The following is an 18,300-nucleotide window of genomic DNA, read 5'->3' on the forward strand; positions in this document are numbered from 1 at the left end:
TTTTCTTTTGCCATTCCCCCCCTAAAATTTTGGAATCCCCCCCATTGGCTGCGGCATAGGGAGGAAATCCCCCCAGCACACAAAAATGAAATTCAAGCCCTGAATATTGTAAAACTCTGTACTGCTTTAGAAATTGTTAAAAAGCTGAATATTATTGCAGAAATCTGTGGTAGCCTAAAATGAGAAGACTCAGCAAAACTATGACCTAATTTAATAACCTTGATGGAGCCCCTTGGAATGTGCTTGTACTTAAATTTCTTATCAGCAGAAGCAACTTAAAATAACCAGGGCCCTTTGTGGGGGTACTAAGATTCTTTCATTTGGTGACTGTCTTTCTAACTCTGTTTTTCAGTTACAGGCACTTGAACACACCTACCGATTTGCTGCGTGTCACAGCACTGGAACACTAAATGAGGGGGTGCTAGAAAGCACGTATACGAGCATGCCTGACATCAATGGAAAGCACAAAGCCTACGCTTTTAAAGGACGCTGAAACCGAAACGCTATCTGTTGACACGATCGAGTAACAGGAAACAAACTAAGCTTAGGAGCCGACTCATGTCACATGACTCAAGCCTTTGTTTTGGTTGGTTTTGCTTAGGAACACTTAGGACCAGGAAGCTAGCTATTGAACCAGGTGCCTAAGATATTCACGCCAGCCATCTGATGCACGAAGCAGAGAAAATGCCTTATAAATATCAGGGCAAAACTGTAGTTTATATATCAGCCGGTCTTGGTAACACAAGCTAACTGCTGGTGTTATACTCAGAGCCTTTTGTTCAGAGGACAGTCCTTGTCCTGTTTTATATTTCAAGACATATGTCTCTAAAAGAGGGTAATCATAATCTTGAATTTATATCTCACCTATATTGAAGCATAATGCTATAAGGATATGATGACTATATTTCTTTCAGAGAGGTTGTTATATTGTATGCTTTAGGATAATATGGGTGCTTTTAGACTGCCAAAAGGTATGTGTTGTAACCATACTGCTTTATAGCAGGGGTGGATAACCTTTTTCCTATCACAGGCCATTGGCCCATGGAAAAAATCCATTGTGGGCCACACACAAAATACCAACTTAATTTAGTTTAAAACAACACAGAAATTGAGACAATTTTTTTTCTTTAAATATAAAGCTTTAAAGTTTAAAATCACCCGCTTTTTTTTTAGTGTGATGGTTGATTGCTTTTCCTTGGTGAGTGTTGTGATATCTTCTGGCACTGAAGATGTTGCCACTCGCAAATGGTTTTGTAAATTGTTGTCTGTTAATCTGGCACACAGGTGGTTCTTTGCAAGTGCATGCATGTCAAGTCTCAAAGTTTACCCGTGAAACTCACGGTTTTTCACAATTTTGAGAGTCTCATGGCCATGCAATGGATTCTCACCTTTGTGCATAAGTTTGTTATTGTTTGCAAGGTTGCGAAACCCTTTAAACATGATACAGCGGTAAATCCAATACAACTGTCCATGCATATCACCATGAAGAGGTGTACATTACCATTCGGTATTCCTGTAGCTGCTACACAAACTCCACCCTTACTCCAAACACAGAATTGCCTTGTTGTCTCAAACTGACGGTTTGTCTGCGCGAGCCTTCTACGTTTCTGTACACAACACGTTATTACTCGGACAGAGTCTGTCTCGTTCACACAGAAATTACCACAGAAATAAAAGAGAAATGGACATCAACGAGAATTTCATTATTAAAGTCGAAACATATAATGTTCTTTATGATGCCAGTGTCAGTGGTTATAAAGACAATAAAAAGAAAGGCGCCATATGGCAAGAAATAACAGAACAATTGGAAATTGATGATATGTCTATCTCTTTATTTCACCTTAATTTTGGTCAAAGTGACAGGGAGCGCCGCACACTGGTTTCATATTTCTGTAAAATGACGCTTCTTTGTTTTAATGATGTTGACCAATAATAATAATAATAATAATCACATTCACACACTAACTGAAGATTTTATTAAAACTGAAAATCAGTAAGAAAAAGTAATATTAAACTAATTTTCTCAGTATTTACAAAGAAATATGTGCAGAAGTATTCTTTTTGAATGAATTACATGTTAAACCAGATCACATATAAACATTCACTGTTAAATGTCATTTTTTTAGTGTGTGGTGTACCCAGACTATTTCTTTGTTTTATTTCGTCTCCACAAAAGGAGCAAACGCAGACAGTATTTTCTTTTCATGACTAGCTACAGTTGTATTTTTTTTTTTTTATGTACTCGTGCTGTATTCATGTCGTTTGCTTCGCTCCCGGTGTGCATAGCCCCTTAAGTCGGCTGCGTCCCAAACCATTCCCTTGCACCCTACACCCTTTGACAAGTGTACACTTCGCGTGACGTTTTACTGACGTCACACAGCGTGCACTTGGGTGAGCGAGGGAGTAGGGTGTAGGGAGGAGCTAAAAGCGTTAAATGAGACGCACTTCAGCATCATCATTCAGCGCCTTTACCTTTGACTGAGCAAGAAGCTACACAATCTTTTGTTGTCAGATTGTAGTTTGGAAGAATGTTTGTAACATTTGCACTATTCCTGTTCCAAAGAACTGTGGCAAGGATTTCGGCAAGAAGGAGACTTCTTAGTCGCGCTATTGCCCTACTGAGCGAACAAGAGATATTTAGAACATTTTACATGCATATGGTTATTTTTAAACTTTGAGATAATTTGAAAAACTTTGATATTGATTTGAATAAAATGCAAACTTTGCCACATCTTATGAACATGTACTTAATAATGTATCCTAATATTTATGGGTTTTTTTTGGTTTTGTTTTAAATAATATTTTAAATAATAAGATATCTATTTTACTTTAAATCCAAATAGGTAATATATTTTGCTTTATATTCTGTATCACTGCGAAATGGCTAAAGGTTCTACACTAATTTATTAATCACTGCAAAAACATATAATGGAAATGATAAAAGTGTGCAGGCTGCATACAAGTTTCAAATGTCACTCCCAGCCCAGCTTTGCAGTGTATCTTTTCCCTTTGAAGAGGACATCGTTTGCTGCACGCAGCTGGACCAGTTTTAGGGTCTCTTCCTCTGTCCCTGTATTTCTTAAAAAATAAATAAATAAAATAAAATAATATCATCTCCTAGTTTTGCAGCTACATATCTAGTTCATTAATTAATTAATTGATAGATAATTAATTCCAGCAATCCATATGTACTGAAAAGAATTTTCGCTGTACTTTCTAATCATATATTTAAATAGTGATCATAGACTTAAAAAGATATTAGCTAAGCGACTCAATACAATATACATCAGCACAAAAACACTTCAGCAGAAGTCAACTGTTTTGTACACTCAGTCTAAGGGTGCAGTGAAGGGCACATAATGCTCCCTTCACTCGTTCCCTAAGGAATTGGGACAACCCTTAAGATGGCGAACATAGTACTTCTGCCCCTCAAGAGAAGGTAACGAGTGAGCAAGGGTGCGGTTTGGGACGCAGCCTAGGTCAGTGGCATAGCTGTCAGCCATGTGGAAAAATCTTGATCCGCCACCAGCACCGAAAGGTATTGCGTTATGTCAACCGTGAATGCCAGGTCACACAGCCACTTGGGGTCACTCAACTCAACCACAGGTTTTCCCTTCATCTCCATGAAAATATTTACTTCTTCCCTCAGTTCATGAAACCCGTTCAGCGTGCTCCCTCGGCTCAGCCACCGCACTTCACAATAACAAACTAAATCACCATATTCTGGTTCAAGGTCTTTAAATGACTCTTTAAATGGGCGGCTATTTAATCCTCTACTTTTAATAAAGTTAAGGCTCAATACAACTACAGACCTAACGTTGTTCAGTCTCATGGACTGCGCGCAAAGATTCTCTTGGTGAATGACACAGTGACACACAATCAACTTACTTGGATCAAGGCTGAGGCGATTCATTTCTTTCTTGATCAGGCCAACAAGTCAGTTTTGTGATCCAGCCATAGCTGGGGGACCATCAGAAAGTAGCAGGACCACTCAGTTTTTCAAATGGTAATTGAAGCCTGTTTTTTTTTTTGCAATAAGTTCACTCACCGCATAGCTTGCTTGTACAACGCTGTCCAGCTCTTTTCTTGGTCTTGTAAAAATTGCTTGCTGCGAATTCAAATTCTTTTTAAATGCTTTAATTTTGTCGGCATGCAGTTGTCCCTGAAATTCTTCATATTTGATGTGCTTTGTGTTGTAACGCCATTTTTTCATGACAGAAAACTGCATCGCCACAAATCAGGAACACAGGCTTGCATTTCACTTCCACAAAAAAAAAATCATTTTTTAAACGAAAGAAGTACACGGTAGGAGTAGGAGCACAGAAAACTTTTTTTTCCCCCTTAACAACTGTATCATGCCTATTGAACATACAGCACGGTCGGTGTCAGGAAATTGCCTAGCAACCACGTCATGTGCGTGATGTTCTAAAATTCGAAACCTGTTGCCACATGTCTAACCTACCTACAACCCCACCGCTAACCCCGAAACAGTGAAAATGCGGACTGCATGCACTATCTCTGTTTTAGTGCTTTTTTTTCAATCTATTTGTCCTCCTGCCTCCCCTGATTCTACTAGAGAATAAAGAAAGTGCACCAACATGACAAAATACAAACAATTAGTATGTGACACTCAAAACTAACTTACCAGTGACCTTGTCTGGATTCATAGCCTTGTACATGGCCTTGAACCCGATGTCAGTCCGCTTGTCATTGCTCACAAAGTGCACCAACAAGGTGTTCCCCAATGAAAAGAATGTCTTGGGTTTTGCGTGTCCGCAAAACTTTCCTAAAGAGCCAAAGAAAAGGGCAACGCATCACATGAGGGCTGTGGTCATAAATCCCAGTTATATTCCATATTCTCTGTCCCTGGGACTGAAATCCCCTTATATGTAGTGTTGTTGTGTACTGCTGCAGTGCTCGTAAGACTCCAGGCTTTATAGTTTTTTTTTTTACTGTTGTAACCATCGATTTGAACAGCCCTATAGTATATCCTTGTTGTTTTTTTGGGTTTTTTTTAGAAAACCCAACAACAAATATCAGACAGAAAATATAGTAACTCTGTTTTAAGTGTTTAACATTGAATACCAATATTGTGTTTTTATGACGCAATTCTCAAAACATGTGGGTAAAGTGCTGTACTGTGCCAAACAGCACTTCCAGAATGACATACTGACTATCTCTGCGGATGAACTGACTTAAATGTCAACACTCCTAGAGCACTGCTGCATGAAAGTGTGAATTATGAGAACAGAGTGTCCGGCTGCTGTTAACGCCGAGCAAGCCTGGAGAACAGGCTAAGATGTAATACTGCACAAGGAATAACCTGAAAGCAATGCTTGTGGTATGTGCCATAGAATCTCAATACTACTGTTTTGATTTTTTCTGGCGAAGAAAATCTAAAACAAATCGTTATGGAGTAGTAGTACTATGGTGATGTAATTAAATGATATTGTTTTTCAAAGTGTTATAAGTGGGTTAATCTCAGCACTGGGTTAATAAAAAAAAAATAAAGCATTTTTTTTTATTTAAGAACTGACTATGTCCACCTGACACTGAGGAGTCCTTCATGGTAAAATACGTATTTATCTAAGTTTTGACATAAAAACAAACAAACAAAAAAAAAAAAAACATGATTTGGCTGTACAAAAGATCACTTCAGATAAAAACCTTTCAATTTCATTATTTTATGGTGCAGCTATTTACATCCAACAGTGTCACATTTACAAACACATAGAATCTACCATTATTTTATTTTGTATTAATTCTAGCCAATTAGAAATTCTGTCAAGCCAATATCTCTTCACCCGCTGAAGAACCGAGCTACAGAACCCTAGGGGCAAGGGCCATGTAGAAGTCTCCACCTGGACTTACAGGACGACTAACCAGAAGTGGCCAATGCAATGAGATGAACTAGCTCAACTCAATTTCTTTCCTTAACCCTGCAGAACTGTACGGACAATGCACCCTGTGGAATGCCAGACAAGATCTGAACAAGGGGCAGTGAGCTACTTGGGACCTTCACATACAAAACCAATGCTGCTGAATACTGTTTTAAACCTCAGTTTCCATCTGTGGTATAGTAACTCAACACTGTAAGAAGTCTTGCTCGTCCTACCCAGAAGTCCGAGGTTGTCCCTTACAGTGACGGAATCTCCGGTACACAGGCTGGTATCCTCCAGCGAGAACTCTTCAAACCAAAACTGGATAACCTGAAACATGAGGAAAAGCACTTTAAGTAACACCCAGTGCTGCTGTTGATATCATTTATTTTGTTATCTCCCTGGAGGTTGTTTTGCTTCTGGCTTTTCCTTACTAAGTTTCAAACCAGAAATAATTAAACAGGATGTACAATGTGATTGAAAGGGACAGCACAATTCTAACATTATTGTAGAAGCGCTGCTTTTACAGGCAACAGCTGACCATCAAGAATGTCACATTTTTACATATACATTTTTTTTCTTTACTTCATCTGCTGATTTAAAGTATGTTTCAAGTTACGTCACAAAGCAAGACAAAAACATTATCATGAATGATTTTTGATAAATAGAATTGACAGAAGAGCTGTGGACCAGGTTCTCGCTTTTCAGTAACCACCCTCTTTATGAGGTGAGACTTCTGCTAGCCATGATGGAAATGAAATATAAGGACATTACATTTTAGAAAATATATTAACAGATTGCTAAATATCTGTGATACATTGCAATATATTACAGTATATGTTAAAATAAACAACATGTATATTTCCAATATATTTCATTTCCATATGGAAGTTGTCGACCAAGTTCAGGTGATGGAACTCTTCAACCCCATAAAAGGGACAGTTTGAAAGGAGGTGGAAGAAAGGATAGTTGAAAAAGCACAAGTAAATCCCAATTTTAAGCTATTGTGTTCAACCCTTCGTAATAAATAAGCAGGGGTTGTACCCTGCCTCTAATGTTAATGAGAATCACCATTCATTGAATTCCAATTACTAAAATGATACATCATTTTTGTGTAGGCAGAGGGAGAATAACGTTTTGATATATACCTGATATAATAATATTGGAGAATTATCAACTAATATACTTCTACTAAGGGTGTAATTATGACTGCAAACAGTTCACTAAGGGAGAACTCAACTTTAGATAACCCTTAAATTAAATATTTCATTCTGTAATTCACAGTTCACTGCTTTTCTGGCCAGGGGTCTAACTAACTACAGATAACCTCCAAGCTGCTTAAGTCTGTGGCGCCACAGTAAATTCTTCACATTCAATACATTTTCTTCTTTTTTTTATTTTTCTTTTTTATCTAACAGCACATGTTGCAACCTGCTAATAAGCTTTTGTAGATCATTATCAAGGTCAATAGGTCTGAACAGTATGTGGAGCAGGGAGCATAGATTATATGTTTTGGACTCTGGATATTGGAAGAGATAGTCATACCCAGCAGACCTGTATGGTAGTTCACTTTACTATTTTTTGGACAGACAGCTGTTTAAAAGGCCGTTATGATTGAATGTGACTAGTCTGCAGAATGTTTAAATTGTTCTGGCAGAATAAGTGACCTTTCCCCAATGGTACCTTCCTCTGCTTCATACAGGGATGTTGGGTGCTATAGAAACCACTTAGTAGTGTATGCATCTTCAATCACCTCTCTGTCAGTCTTTTAGATTGTATGTCTTGCCCATTGTGACTTTTTTAGGCTGAAGTTATAATAACGGACGACAAATGCAGGAGTAAATTCCATTCTTAAATATTACGCGGGACAAAAATAGACCGACAGCTAAGCACTGCAATATCCTGGTAGATTTGGGGTAGATTTATATTTTTCCCCCAGTATAATATAAAAGGTCATTATTTATTGTATTACCTTGTCTGGATCCACTGTTATTTGCCAGGAGCAGCTTTTACCATTGTCATAGCTGCTTGGGTAGTTTATACTAGTGAATTCCCCAAAGGGTCCAATTAGTTGTTGTGGGTCCCCACAGCCTATGTCTGTCACCGCATCTGTTTTGTAAAACAAAGGCAACGTTCACTAATGTTGATTAAAATATGATTCTGTGGTCAGTTTTTCCATGGAAACACATATTCATTCAACATGTTATCAAATAGCTGAATAATAATGGTGTGTGCCTGTTCACGAACCAGGTCCCCCAAGGTCTGTGTCCCAAGGAAGGACATTATCCACAATCACTCAGGTGATATAGGCGTTTCATGTGCATGTTCTGATACTGCAGACAGCCCCATACAGAAAATGAATGACCTTACTAGTACCATGACAGTGGAAGAAGATTTCAATTATCAGTAGTAATTCTGATGATGTTAGATCACTAAGACCTGCTGTAGTATAAATCAAAGCATATTTCTATTTGGGAATGACTGATTGTGATGTATTTTCTTTGTCATCCATCAACATTTGACACCTTAGTCCAAAGGAAGAATCTTTTTAATAACTTGTGTAATGCTGATTTCTAATATGGTGCATAACAGTGGCTGTGGACTAAATCACTGAACACTCTGGGAGGAAAACTGGGGGAATCTGTGAACTGTTCAGGTGACTTTTGAATGACCTACAACCTGTATATCTGAATATATGAAAACGATATATATGTAATGAACATAAATTGCTCACCTTGATAATGGCTATTGAATGCAGTATTAGTCTTCGAAAGAGATAAATAAAAGCAATGTGGCATTTTGGGCACCTGTAGAAAGAGCTTTCCCTGCCCCCCATTTTAGTTGTTTTAACAATGCCCTCTCTTGTTAAATGATGTATAGTATGTAGCATGTAAATGAAATACCTGCGTGTCATATTTTGTTACTCAGCACAGTAAATCTGCAATGTTCTGCTATGTGGTTTGGAGCAATTTGAGCTGATTGCAGATAAGAGATTTGTTCAGAGTACATTAGCTATCTGTAGGTATCTGTAAATGTAGATCATAATTTCACTCACCAAGGAAAGCAAAACAGCACCATAAACCTGATAAGATCATAAATGTAATTTCTAATAACAAAGACGTTATCAGTTATTGAAAGGTAAAGTACCTTGTTTAATTAGCTGGAGAAAAAATAAATTATCGACAATAATGGGTTCAAATATAAATATTTTGTGTGTACAATATATCTGGTTGCGATTCCAAAAGAAATAATCTTTTAATTAAAATTAAATTAAATGTGACTGGTGGTTGGTCCTGGTTTGGGGTCATCAATGTATTGTGCATATATTAAGAGAACTATGGCTCACAAAGTCATTGCTACCAAGATGGAAGATGTAAAAAGTGCATAGCTAACCAGAGGAGCAGAAGTCAGGTAAGATAAATACAATCTGAATGAGACTTCCCCTTTAATTGCAATTGTAAATTTGTCTCAAACCTTCCCTCCAGCTACAGAATCATACTATATTACTAATTTACTTTGCTTGTTTTAGTTCAATTCAATACCCTTTGTAGCTGGAGGGAAAGTTTAAGTCACATTTCAAATTGCAATTAAAGGGGAAGTCTCATTCAGATTGTATTTATCATGTCAATACTACAGTGACTTTTTGTTTTGCGTGTTATTTAAAAGGAATTGCTACTCATCTTATGAACATAATGAGTATTTGTCTACGCCATTATGTTTAAATCTTTCTTTTGATTTTATGTAGCTTTGAAGGCTGGAGTCCACGGTGTTAAATAACCCTTTCAAAGACATCTCTTGCTGAGTTCATGACAATCAAATTAGACCATTTAACAGAACATGGTGTGGCTGTGCATAAGTTTCTACTTTATTTTTTTAGTAATTACTCTTAATTTCTGTATCCAAAGGAAGCCATACATAATATAATTATTTAGCAGATTTAATAGTAACAGCCAGGTACTTACCTCCATTGCTTTTGCCCTGGGTAGAGGAATCTGGTTGGCCTACAAAATAAATTATTGTTAAACCAAGACAACCAGCAAACAGCAACACGAACAGAAATATCAGGGTCTTTTCCAAAGATGTTAGGCCCTTGAGATTGTACTCTTTCTTATCCATGTTCTTCATGCTTGTAATGTATTCAGGCAGAAAACACAAAAAAGAGAAGAGTTTCTTGCAGCAGCTCAAGTTTATAGCATCCGTTTATTCATTTTGACCTTTGAAAGCCTGGACTTTGCACTGCTCGAAAAGTTCTTCATAAGTCGGTAGGTAGCAGATGTGTTTGTACAGTACAGTACAATACTTTATATTTTCCTTCCTGTTCCTTCCTGATTTTCCATGGCTTCTTAACTGTTGAGCTGTCACTTGACTGGTTAACCTCTGCGTCATACTGCATTTTACATTATTTTATATTATGTAGAGCTGTAGTTACAGCGAAGCACGAGAACTGCCAGTGACTATCTACACAGCACAGATAGTTTACAGGGTATTGGCACAGCAAAAGTAAATCAACCAAAAACACCATTCCACATTTAATTTGCAGTTTCCAACACTCTTACGTGAAATGATCCGCGTTTATTGTGCCTGAAAAACACAAGCCAATTTAGTAGAAACAATTGGGGCAACCTTGGCCCCCACCGCTTTGACAGTTGTGCCTATTTGCTTGGTGCTGGCCAAGGTTGCCCCAATGGTTCTTGAAACTTGGCTTGTGTTTTTGATATCGCTAATTTAAATGGCTGGGCACTTTTGATAACTTGCCATTTTTTCACATTTACAATGTCTTATATTGGGTAGAAATACTAAAATATATGAGCTTTCACTTTGGTTCTACTTTGACTGTTTTATAGTTATGGATTGTTAGGTATATTGAGGTTATGTATATTGTGAAAATCTGAATCCAATTTGATTATTGTTTTCATGAGAAAGGGAACATCACATGATAGACCCAGAGCGATTCAAGGGCACATTTAACCTAACACTGCAACCCTAGTGATTATTATATTTATTATAGGCAATAAATAACCCACATATGATTTTAAACAACCGTAATTAGAGATAGTGAAGTGCTGCATGTTGCTGTATATAAGAGGTCTCAACAACAGTATGAATTATTATGCTTTGTTGCTACCATAGCAACTGGTTAATTTAATCAATCAACATTTTCAGTATTTGAAGTGTTCTTGCATTGAAAACAAACAATATAAATATTAGTAATGCTTTCTGGTTTCAGTTAATTTTGGCTTATTAAGGGAGGTAATTCTAAACAAATTATTCCAATGTTAATGCAAGGCTGTTGCATTGTTTGTTGTATTAAATATTTCCTGCAGAATTTAGCATTTCTTAAATGAGGTCAAACAGAGGAATACTTAAACATGTTGTTGTGTTTGGTTCCATTTGTCACTTCTTGACAACGAGCAGAAATAAAAAAAATACTTTCCAGCATGCCAGAATTGATTACTTTGATTGCTTTCTATCTGTTCACCTATAAATCCTGCAGCTGCAGAGCTGTCTTATTCAGCAGGGAACGAGACCAGTGCTGTATATCAGGGGCATAGGCTTTAACAGCTGCTACAGTGTCTTCACATATTAGTATTCAGATCAACTCATGCATTGGTAGCATTAGCATTGATTTAGTGCCTTGACAGCCTTTTAACCTAACATTTACAGTATTCCTATGTATTCTGACCAGGATATTCCCAAAATCACAAATCATATAATATTGTAAAGAATATATTAAAGCATATAAAAAAAAAAAACATGGCAAATCACAGCAAACTATGGTAAATGCATAGTATAATCCTGGGAAAACTGCAAAATAACTGTGGTAAACTTTAATAAGGTATATTAAACTGGTAAGACATTAACTACAGTATCTCCTTAATGTAATGAAATAGGTAATATTGGAGCCACACACACATAGAGGTACTGTATTGTATAGAAATGTGGCAACCTAGTTCTGGGGATACAGTAAAGAGCAGGCAGGCTGGCTTCAGGGTGCAATATGATAACTAGGTCAGCATGCATGTGATAAGATGATTACAAATTGGGTCAGCCAAGAAGGGTTCTTTTTGTTTTTTCTCTTTTTAAGATAAAGTACTTAGGAAGCAATTAGTTTATGCCAACACAGGGAGATGCATAATGATTTTTGCTTGTAACCCGAAGATGATGTTTTTGCAATTGAAGGGATGTAGGAGGCTAAATCCTTCTTCGGATTGGATTTTTTTTTTTGACAATACATACATGTGAGGAAGTAAGTTTCTTTTTTTGGAGAAAGATGCAATGTGCAATTAAAGCTGTGCCAATTTCAGACCAAAACATTTTTAAATTGTTGATTTTCAACATGTCAATTACACACATATCAATAGTCTGTAGTTTTCCCTGCAGTTTTCCCTGTTTCGAGGTATTTCGAGGTGGGTGTTCGAGGAGGAACGTGTGTGTGAAAGAGAGACGGGATAAACAGTGAAGTTAAAACGAAACTGAAAGTCTAGGAACAGTGAAGGCAACTGCCCAGCCTGACCTAGGGTCTGTTTTTTTTTGTGTGTTCGAGATTTGTGTTTTGTTTAAACTTTTATTTTCGTTTTGTGAGAAGTGTTTTTGCTCAATGTGGTTTTAGTACACCAAACTGTTCTTTTTGGCAAAAGGTCCAGAGTCACTTCTAAATTAAAAATATGGAAGGAAAAAAATGAAAAAAATAAACACAATTTCTTCCATAAAAAGTTAAATTAAGGAACTAAACAAAACATTGCAAAGTTCAAACAAGATTCCAGGGGAACAGGCTGAGCACCACCGACTAAAGCCCAGCTAATGCCTTTAGAGATTAAAATTCATTGCCTGATTGATCCAGTGACTGTGTTTGCATGTGTGTATATAGACTATATGTAATGTTACACACACAACAAAGTTTATGTAAAATACAGTACACAGTACAAAATCTTTTAAAACAAAACAATTAGAAAAGGTGAGCGAAATGTTGTTTTTTAAGGGCTGTTAAAAAATAAAATGCATGTTTCTTTAATAGATAGTGTGCATATAGAACAAATTGAAAAGATAAACAATTCTTAATTTGTTTAAACATAACAATGTATCCTATGATGCAGGTATTGACATGCAATATCTGTACGCAGAGTATGAAAGGGATTCGCCACTGAGAGTGGACATGCTTTCAACCAACCTGGCAGATGTAACGAATCTGAACCACCCTCAAGATCTGTCGCCATCAGTTCCATCTGATCCAACAGGGTGACGCCTTGTGTGATGAAACAGCACACTTGGAAAGGGGGGGGGGGGGAGAGGAAGGTGCCATTCCATGAGTAGTAATGAGAAGCTGCCGCCCTCTATATCCCAGTCCTCTCAAAGCCAGGGTGAAGGTACCGCAGAAAGCATGTCAGGGTAGTATGTGAAATATTAGAAGAAATGAAACAGTATTGGTACAGGTGGGTAGGTTCTAATGAACTAATACACCTGGAGCTTGCCAGAACCAATCCACTCCTGGCGTGTATGTTATGGTAATGGGGCACAATTCCAACCCCAGGATTGCCTCTACTGCTCCAGAGCCCCGTGCTGCCTCCACTGCTGCAGTACCAACTAACATCGAGCAGCAGCTGCACCCGTCTGCATCCAAACCAGGTCGACCGTGTGGCAAGGGCAAGGCTCTTGGAATGGCACAGTGGAAGAGCAGCAGGGAAAGAGAACCATCCATCCAAATGGTTAGCAAACAGTAAGTTTCATGATTAGTAATAAAAAAAGATTCTAGTGATTTTGAAAAATCATAAAATTATTTATCAAAAGTACATTCTTTGTTTATCAATAATTACGTTTAAAGAGCATACTTAATAAGTACTATACAATTCTTGTATAACCGGTTCAGGCAGTTGCCTTGCCTGTGCTCCATGGCTTTGCTGATAATGTTCATTCTGATCTTCATGGATGTCCCCTGGTAGCATTTGCTCTCCGTTATCCAGTATCAGCTCCAGACCACACTGAGTGCCAATATTGTGAAGCATGCAACACACCACAGTCATCTTACATACCTTACCAGGGTCATAATGTAGCTCACCAGTAGGTTTATGAAGACACTTTAAATCAATGGTGTTTTGAGTTGAAATGTGAGCAGCATTGTATTTTATTTCTGGTTGTGTTTGTGGGTTTAATATTGGGGTCATCATGAGCCACCGTTTAAGTGGGTATGTGCTGTCACCTGTGAACACACTTTTAGTAAGATATTAAAACAACTTCAAGTTTAATATGTTAATCAAAAGATAATCTGTGACAAATGCAACCTACCCAAAAGCCTGTCTCCATTTAGAAGCTCCATTTTCTGACTAAGGCACTGTTCTCCAAGATAAATTAGTCGTGACATGAGCCAGGGTACTACATCAGTGATAATAGATTGAGCATCACATAAAAGTTGCACATTTAAAGAATGATAATGTTTTTGATTTCAGAAAGCAATTTCATTCCTAGAATCTGGGCATATAATTCAACATCTGTCTAATCTATTACACTTTGTACGTTTGGGAAGCCAGACAACTGATAAAATGTGGGGTTGGTTCCATTTTGTTCCACATCCCCAATTGAAAATCTTATATACTACCTTTCCCTAAGGGAAACTGCATCTGTGACATCAGTCATTGCCTTTGACATAGGGCTGTTTTTTTATTCTAAATTAGACTTAAAGAGTAAGTAGCAGGGTTCCGAAAAATATAGCATTATATACATATATGTGCCTTGCAGTATTCACCCCCCTTGGACTTTTCCACATTTTGTAGTGTTACAACCTGGAATTAAAATTGATTTAATTAGGATTTTTTGTCACTGACCTACACAAAATAGTCCATAATGTCGAAGTGGGGAAAAAATCTACATATTTTTCAAAATTATTTACAAATAAAAAAGTGAAAAGTCTTGATTGCATAAGTATTCACCCCCTTTGCTGTGACACCCCTAAATAAGCTCTGGTGCAATCAATTGCCTTCAGAAGTCACATAATTAGTTGAATGGAGTCCACCTGTGTGCAATTAAAGTGTCACATGATCTCAGATTAAATACACCTGTTTCTGGAAGGCCCCAGAGTTTGTTAGAGAGCATATCTAAACAAACAGCATCATGAAGACCAAGGAGCTATCAAAACAAGTCTGGGATAAAGTTCTGGAGAAGCACCAATCAGGGTTGGGTTTTAAAAAAATATCCCAAACTTTGAACATCCCCCGGAGCAGCGTTAAATCCATTATTAAAAAATGGAAAGAATATGGCACAACCGCGACTCTGCCTAGAGAAGGCCGTCCACCAAAACTCAGTGACCAGGTAAGGAGGGCATTAGTCAGAGATGCAACCAAGAGGCCAATGGTAACTCTGAAGGAGCTGGAGAGATCCACAGCTGAGATGGGAGAAACCATCCATGGGACAACTATAACCCGGATGCTCCACAAAGCTGGGCTTTATGGAAGAGTGGCGAGAAGAAAGCCATTGCTGAAAAAAACCCATATCAAATCCCGTTTGGATTTTGCCAAAAGGCATGTGGGAGACACAGCAAACATGTGGAAAAAGGTTCTCTGGTCTGATGAGACCAAAATTGAACTTTTTGGCCTTAGAGCAAAATGCTATGTGTGGCGCAGAGCCAACAGTGCTCATCACCCTGAGAACACCATCCCCACGGTGAAGCAGTGTGGTGGCAGCATCATGTTATGGGGATGCTTTTCATGGGCAGGGACTGGGAAATTGGTCAGGATTGAGGGCAGGATTGAGAGCCAAATACAGGGAAATTCTAGAGGAAAACCTGTTTCAGTCTGCAAGAGACCTGGGACTGGGGCGGAAGTTCACCTTCCAGCAGGACAATGACCCTAAACACACAGCCAAAGCTACACTGGAGTGGTTTAAAAACAAGAACTTGAATGTCTTAAAATGGCCCAGTCAAAGCCCAGACCTCAATCCGATTGAGAATCTGTGGCAAGACTTGAAAATTGCTGTTCACCAACGGTCCTCATCCAACTTGACAGTGCTTGAGCAATTTTGCCAAGAAGAATGGGCAAAAATTGCAGGATCCAGATGTGCAAAGATGGTAGAGACTTACCCAAAAAGACTCACAGCTGTAATTGCTGCCAAAGGTGCTTCTACCAAGTATTGACTCAGGGGGGTGAATACTTATGCAACCAACAAATGTCTTTTTTTTTTGTTTAATTAACTTTTGTATCACAATAAAAAATATTTTGCACCGTCAAAGTGTTAAGTATGTTGTGTAAATCAAATGGTAAAAATCCCAATTAAATCCATTTTAATTCCAGGTTGTAACAATACAAAATGTGGAAAAGTCCAAGGTGGGTGAATAGTTATTCAAGGCACTGTGTATATATATATATATATATATATATATATATATATATATATATATATATATATATATATATATATATATATACACATGTTGCTACAACTGTTTAAATAATGTACCTGTATTTTTTCTTTTCATTGTTAACATCCTGACAACTTTTTACACTTTATTTAAAATTTAAAGTCTGTTTCAAAACTTTTTTTCAAAATGGCCACTCTAATGCACTGGGGTTTGAGATCTGTCCTCTAAATCACTGCAGTAAAAAAAAAAAAGATAGCAAGTGCTCTGGCTTTTCAGTTCTGTACCACATCATGGATCGTTGTTGCTGTTGCCTTTGACAATATGTGGGTAATAATCCTTACCTATCAGTGCATTAGAGTGGCCATTTTGAAAAAAAGGTTTGAAACAGACTTTGAAACAGAGTGTAAAAAGTTGTCAGGATGTTAACAATGAAAAGAAAAATTACAGGCACGTTATTTAAACAGCTCTAGCAACACGTGAGGACGTGTAACGCTATATTTGGGGACGTGTAATGCTATATTTGGGGACGTGTAACGGTATATTTGGGGAAGTGTAACGGTATATTTGGGGACGTGTAACGGTATATTTGGGGAAGTGTAACGGTATATTTGGGGACGTGTAACGGTATATTTGGGGAAGTGTAACGGTATATTTGGGGACGTGTAACGGTATATTTGGGGAAGTGTAACGGTATATTTGGGGACGTGTAACGGTATATTTGGGGAAGTGTAGCGGTATATTTGGGGACGTGTAACGGTATATTTGGGGAAGTGTAACGGTATATTTGGGGACGTGTAACGGTATATTTGGGGACGTGTAACACTACTTACTCTTTAAGCATATCGCACAGCTCTTTTACAGTGTCTGTCTCCAATCTGTATCTGCGCAGAACTTGTATTGGAGTTAGATCTAAAAGTGTGACGGGGACTAACTATTGTGGGTTTGGGGTATGGGTGTCTTCTCCTCCTCTCTTCCCTCTCGTGCTGCAGTCGGAGAATCTGAAACTCTTTGATATCCTCCATTGTTGATTATAGCTGAGTAGCCCTGTCAGTGGTCACAGGTGAAATAAGAAACGAGAGGGGTCATATTTTACTTTGCACTTGTGTTTTGTTGTACTAGGTGATCACATTAGTGTTTTGCGGCCTTTGAAAATAAGGCATTTATTGCAAAATAGAACCTATTACGTATTTCAATTGCTTAACAAGCTGTAATTTGAGCATACTTTCAAAAACAGCAAACCCTAAAATGCCACTGTGCAACTGAATACGACTTTGGAAGATACATTTTGCCACTTAGCTTGTGACGCAAAGGTGTTTTGCAACTTATTTTTCACTTTGCCTCCTTTGAAAATCAGGCCCTGTATGTCTATTTGTAGAGAGGAAAAATAGCAACAGTTTCTACAGTACACTTTTTTTTTTGCTGTCGGCTTTGTGAAAAAAGACAATTGTACAAGTTCCTTTTTTTAGTACAGTGGTGTTATACATTTTAGGAATGAGTGTTTAAAGATATATGTCTAAACTAGCAAATGGCATTATAGAGTTTTACACACAGTAAACTTGGGAAGGACATTCTTTAGCACAGGTATCTGAATTTGTGGGTATACGGAGTCATCTGTTCATTGTCTGTATGCCAAGCTTACATGTTCACATGTGCATACAGTGGTTGTAGGACAGTAATACTGTGTATTTTCATTATACCTATTTTTGTGTTTACAGCCTGGGATCATGCAAAACATTCATAAAGGAGAAATTAGCAAAGTGATATCAATTGAGATACTGGTATTGTGTTTACATTTCTATTGTATGCATTTTTTGAATGATAATATGTTCATTGATTTCAATTGAAGAAATTGTTTTTCCACCAGGCTGGTTACCATTTTTAAATTCTTTACTTAAGTATTTGTTTATTAGCTTATTTTTTATTTTATTTTAAACGTAATCCATATTAGAAAACGATTCAGTACCGTCAGCCAATCATCTTCCAGTTCTAGCAGACTCTAATAGAGATGCCCGCTGTAACGTCTGAGCACCAACTGTGAATCAAATTTAAAATCAGTAAATACTAAACAGAGACACA

General features: G+C 37.6%; 1 protein-coding gene across 3 annotated transcripts in view; it reads right to left on the minus strand.

The window, feature by feature from the left end:
- zgc:154142 (uncharacterized protein LOC555481 homolog) overlaps positions 1-13,424 on the minus strand; it is a 53,642-nt gene extending 40,218 nt beyond the window's left edge. The window contains exons 1-5 of one of the 3 annotated variants that reach the window (XM_059028173.1): positions 13,048-13,424; positions 9,842-9,880; positions 7,852-7,988; positions 6,116-6,209; positions 4,646-4,786 (exon numbers count right to left, since the gene is read on the minus strand). In XM_059028173.1, the coding sequence (XP_058884156.1) occupies positions 4,646-4,786; positions 6,116-6,209; positions 7,852-7,988; positions 9,842-9,880; positions 13,048-13,102 (466 nt within the window). In that variant the 5' untranslated portion in view covers positions 13,103-13,424. Of the gene's footprint in view, positions 1-3,888; positions 4,513-4,645; positions 4,787-6,115; positions 6,210-7,851; positions 7,989-9,841; positions 9,881-13,047 lie in introns of those variants that run through there. The other 2 variants (XM_034034983.3, XM_034921658.2) reach the window with 2 other exon arrangements.
- Between the last annotated feature and the right edge of the window lie 4,876 nt (positions 13,425-18,300).

The sequence above is a fragment of the Acipenser ruthenus genome, chromosome 1, assembly GCF_902713425.1.
Source record: "Acipenser ruthenus chromosome 1, fAciRut3.2 maternal haplotype, whole genome shotgun sequence".
Classification (NCBI taxonomy): domain Eukaryota; kingdom Metazoa; phylum Chordata; class Actinopteri; order Acipenseriformes; family Acipenseridae; genus Acipenser; species Acipenser ruthenus.